At 35.7% G+C, this 5000-nt stretch overlaps 1 protein-coding gene across 1 annotated transcript in view; it reads left to right on the forward strand.

The window, feature by feature from the left end:
• LOC106870232 (splicing factor Cactin) overlaps window positions 1-5000 on the forward strand; it is a 43482-nt gene that overhangs the window by 9901 nt on the left and 28581 nt on the right. Inside the window, exons 5-7 of the mRNA XM_014916247.3 lie at window positions 574-720; window positions 2553-2624; window positions 4281-4343. Of these exons, the coding sequence (XP_014771733.1) occupies window positions 574-720; window positions 2553-2624; window positions 4281-4343 (282 nt within the window). The remainder of the gene's footprint in view (window positions 1-573; window positions 721-2552; window positions 2625-4280; window positions 4344-5000) is intronic.

Here is a 5000-nt window from a genome sequence, read left to right on the forward strand (position 1 = left end):
CAAGGCATTGTACGGCTTAGGGCTAGGGTTGCAATAGAAGATACTTGCCACTTGTGTCACACAGTGGAACTGAACCTCAAGTTATATGGCTGAGAAAATCGCTCTCTTTCACACATACAGGCCTATCCTTTCACGTGACGGTACCACTTAAAAAGCACCCATGCTGGTGCTGCGTAAATGCACCCATGCCAGTGCTGCATTAATGCATCTATGCCAGCAGTATGTAAAAAGCACCCAGCATAATCTGTCTAGTTCTTGGCATTAGGAAGAGCATCCAGTCATAGAAACCATTCCACAACAGACTTTGAACTGATGCCAGTATGGAAAGCAGACATTAAACGATGATGATGATGAACCTAACTTCTGAACTACACAACCATGCCTACACCTACATATATACATATGTGTGCATATATGTACATGTGAATGTGTGTGTATGCATGCACATGAGTGTATGTATGCCTGTGTATGTGTTTATGCATATATGTATGAATGTGTGTGTGTGTATGTGTGTAAATGTTTGTTTTTTATGTTCTTTCTTTCTGTCTAATAATGAAGTTTTCCCCCTTACAGGGATACACGAATGCAGACAACCCTTTTGGTGATGAGCATCTGCTAGACACTTTTGTATGGCAGAGGAAAATGGAGAAAGAAGGCAAGAAAGGTGTTGCAGTGGAGAAACTACAGAAGATGCAGAAGGAGAAAATGGCTGAGAATAGGGTCAGTAATATTAAAATATATGGTTTTTTTGTTGTTGAGTAGTCTTGTTTTGCTTTACTTGAGTATATTAGTGACAACCCATGAGTACCAGAATAAGCAATTGAGACCAATCCAAAGGACTAAACTTCATACTGTCATGCAGTGATTGATTATTGTTGTTTTAACTCCAGGTTAACTCTGATTAAGCAGACCTGTGATCAAAGGCCGTTTTGCATGTTATGAGGGTCTGCCTAAGATTATATTATCTAATTCATTTTTTCCTTATTTATGACCATAGGACGTAAACTAAAGAAGTAGTTATGGAAGCTCCCTCATAAGCATGCAGTGGTTTCTTATGCAATTTGGCAGTTTAGATATGTTTTTCTTTTTTGTGTTTATTCTTTGTTATCAAAGGCTCCAACGATGATTGCATCAAATCAGAAGAATTTTGCTTTTAATTTTATCAAAACTTAGTAAAATTAACATGTTTAATGTTCCTCTTGACTAATTGTATGATGACAGCTGTTAGAAAAATATATGCAAGGACAGAAATCCTGAGGGCTAATGTTTTGGGAAAGAAGTACCAGAATTGTTGGTCAATGTGAGGAATAGGGTCATGAAGATGATATGGGTGACAACTTAGTGAGAGATGAGTAAGTTGAGAGTGCTTGAGTAGAAGTGACACAAGAGCAACTAGTTCCAATTGATAGAAGTTACTGTAGTAGTTGTTGAAAAGACAGAGAAGGGAGATGGTACGTCTTTGGGTCAGATTGGAATATACAAGAATTTTAACTTGCAGGGCTGTATTAAATGGGAACCTATATCAGAGTTTGGGCATAATGAAGTAATATTATAGTTGTTTTGTATATAAATTATGCTAGGTGGCGAGCTGGCAGAAACGTTAGCACATCGGTCGAAATGCTTAGCTGTACTTTGTTTGTCTTTATGTCCTGAGTTCAAATTCCACCAAGGTTGACTTTGCCTTTCATCCTTTCAGGGTTAGTAAATTAAGTACCAGTTGTGTACTGGGGTTGATCTAATTGACTGGCCCCCTCCCCAAAAGTTTCAGGCCTTGTGCCTTGAGTAGAAAAAAAGTATATAAATTATGCTGTTTGTTTGGAACCAATCAAAGAATTAGAAGATTTAAAGTGAGATATTTGGGGGTAGGGTTGTCACAAGTGGTTTTTCATTTTTACAAGTTTTATTTAACTGTGTAGATGATCTTTGAATGTGTAAAAGCTTTTTTATGATTTTCAGAGCTTGTAATTTATGTTAGTGGTAAAGAGCAGTAAATATCCACAAAGTTGGCTTAATCTGTGGTATATTATATTGTTGATAGGTATCATCATCATCATCATCATTTAATGTCCATTGTCTATGCTAGCATGGGTTGGATGGTTTGACCGGGCTGGCACGCTGGAAGGCTGCACCAGACTCCAGTCTGATTTGGCAGTTTCCATTTATTACCCAAATGCTGTGCTTGTAAGTACTCGCAGTGCTGCATGTTGAAAATGGTCCATCAGATTTTTGCTTTATTGAATAAGATGTGAAGTATCAGATAAGGTGATCTGGCACTCCTGAGGAGTATTTCAGGACATATGTAAGAAGGTTAAAAGTAATTTGAGCGCTTTGAAATTGAAAGTACAAATAAGTGTCCACTAAATTCTCTGTCTCAATTCCTCATCAATCAATGTAGATCTTGATGTCTTCACAAGGAAGTTCAGGTCTAAATACTGATAGGAACTTGCATTTATGCATGTTACTTTGATAGTTTATATCTAAAACAGTGTTGTACATTTTATGTATTTTCTGTATTTACATGGAATTTTCTACTGATTTTCTTCATATTGCAGCGGGAACTTGAGAAAGTAAAGAAACGACGTCTTGAGCGAGAAAAGGAACAAGAAGAGAGGGAGAAGGAAAGGGTATCTATGTATAGCTTGTTTCTTTCTTGTACATATTAACAGGGCACAGTGGTTGATTAGTTGAGTACTAAGATAGTTGTTAAAAGTTTTAAAGCTACTGATTTTTCTTGTGAGTGAAGTTCATTTTTTATATATATATATATATATATATATATATATATATATATATATATATACGTTTATATATTCGTTTTGCAAGATTCTTGATGTGAAATCGTGTGTTGAAACAGATATTGTTGTATTTATTGCCAGTTTAGCCAATAAAAACACATGCACTATATATTTGGTGTTAATTTGCTTCAGCTTAATTTTACATTAATCGTATTTCGGCCAGAGTTCTTTCATCACACTTCTGTGACCTCATCAGTGGTCCTTTGCTTTCTTCTTTCCTATTTTTGTCTCTTTCCTTACTAACGATCAGCCATTTTGTATTTTGTATTCCTATTGTATGTGTCTTTATTTGTGCATGCGTATCCCCCTATGTGTGTCTATGTTTAGTAAGTGCATGTATGTGTATGGGGAGTGCCTTTATTATCTGTATCCCCTGTTTATACACGTTTGTTTAATGTTTTTATTTATTTGTTCATGTGTTTATACCTACTTATTATTTTTATTTCTATTCCTTTTTTTTGTATTTAATTTAATTTTGTTAACGTATATAGTTATTTAATTCCATTTGTTTATCTGTGTATTGTATTATATTGTATTATATTTTGTTCATATTGTTATCAGTTTATGGGGATTTTATTCTGTCATATGTTGTGGTGTGTTGGGGGTGTGTGCTAGTATTCCATTCCAGTTTCCTATTCAGGCTAGGTTTATCTTCTATTATGTGTGTAGCTTCTGTAATTTGTCTAAGCGTTGCGTCTGTTCTATGTGTGGACAAGATTTTAACTTCTATGTTGTTGAGTGAGCCTCCGTGTTCCTGCTCAGCATGCTGGTACAGAACTGATGAGCTCTTCTCTTCCTTAAGTTCCCTCCAATGTTCATTTACCCGATCTCCTATGCTCTGTGCCGTTTCCCATACATACGTCGTTGTCTTGTTACTGCATCGTCCTTCTGTACATCTTATACTATAGACTACATTTCTGGCTCTACAGTTTGTTTGCAGGCTAAATCTACATACAGTACAGTTCCTATCAGTACAGGGGGTTCTACTAAAAGGGTAGGTTCTACTGATAAGGGATTTGATAGGGTTGCCTGGCCTTTCAACAACCTTAATTCTTAGCTTAAGTTTGTCTAGGGCCCTTCTAAAGCAGTATGCCAGTTCGCCTCTAGGAGTGGTGTCGACGAACATGACACTCTGGTATTTGTGGCTATCATACCATGAGTTGGCCTTCCCTATTTTCTTGTCAGTACTCACAGTGCTATATTACTCAGGGAGAAAATAGGGAAGGCCAACTCATGGTTGGCGATTTTTTTTTTTCTGTGGGGATACCTGAAATGTGTGTGTGTGTGTGTGTGTGTGTGTATGTATGTATGTACGTGTGTATCTATGTTATTTTGGATTGTGTGTATCAGAGATAGTGAAGAGTAGAGTAAAGAGAGGTACAGTGTTTGAAGTAATGTTTCAAAAAATTGTATAGGTTTGAAATGATTTCTTAATATTTATGTTTTTCTGATAAAATATTCTTTCTGTTTCTGGTTTTATAAAAGGAACGTTTGCAACGAGAAAAAGAAGCTGAATATTTCCGTGAGTGGGAAAAACAGGAGGACAGTGTAAGTTGCCATCTTGTCAAACAGGCTGTCATTTCTAGATATTACAAACATCTCCATTTTACAGTGCATTACAACAAGAAACCTCTGTGTGGTCACACATTCAACCTAATAGAAATGGCAACTAGTTCTTCAAATCACATCCTACTATCTTAAAAATGGAGGATACACTGGATAATGTAATCCAAGATAGATTATGTAGTTGATGTTCAGTTGAACATAGTGTGCAGAAAAGTATACTGAATGCAAAAAGAGTTTTAAAGAGAAGCTGCTTTGGTTGGCAGCTTGTTATACATATCAAAACAAACACAGTTACTGAACAGCTCATGTGTATAAATATAAACAAACTAATGCTTGTTTTATTAGAAGTGTCAAAATGTGTATCGTACGATACAAACAAGGAGATATTTTTTCCAAATGTATAATTGCTGTTAGAACAGCAGAAATACTGGGTAAATTACTCTACTAAAATAGAAAAATTTGTCAATAAACAGCCATGGAACTCAAATTCACATCTCCCAAGACTCCAGTTGAGTGCTTTGCCATTAAGCTAAACTGTCAACTGACAAATTCATCTGCTGATTAAATGCTCAAATAGCTTATTGAAAAAAACATGTGTATAAATATAAACAAACTAACAGTTGTTTTATTAGAAATGTT

This window comes from Octopus bimaculoides, chromosome 3, assembly GCF_046866305.1.
Source record: "Octopus bimaculoides isolate indiv1 chromosome 3, ASM4686630v1, whole genome shotgun sequence".
Lineage (NCBI taxonomy): Eukaryota > Metazoa > Mollusca > Cephalopoda > Octopoda > Octopodidae > Octopus > Octopus bimaculoides.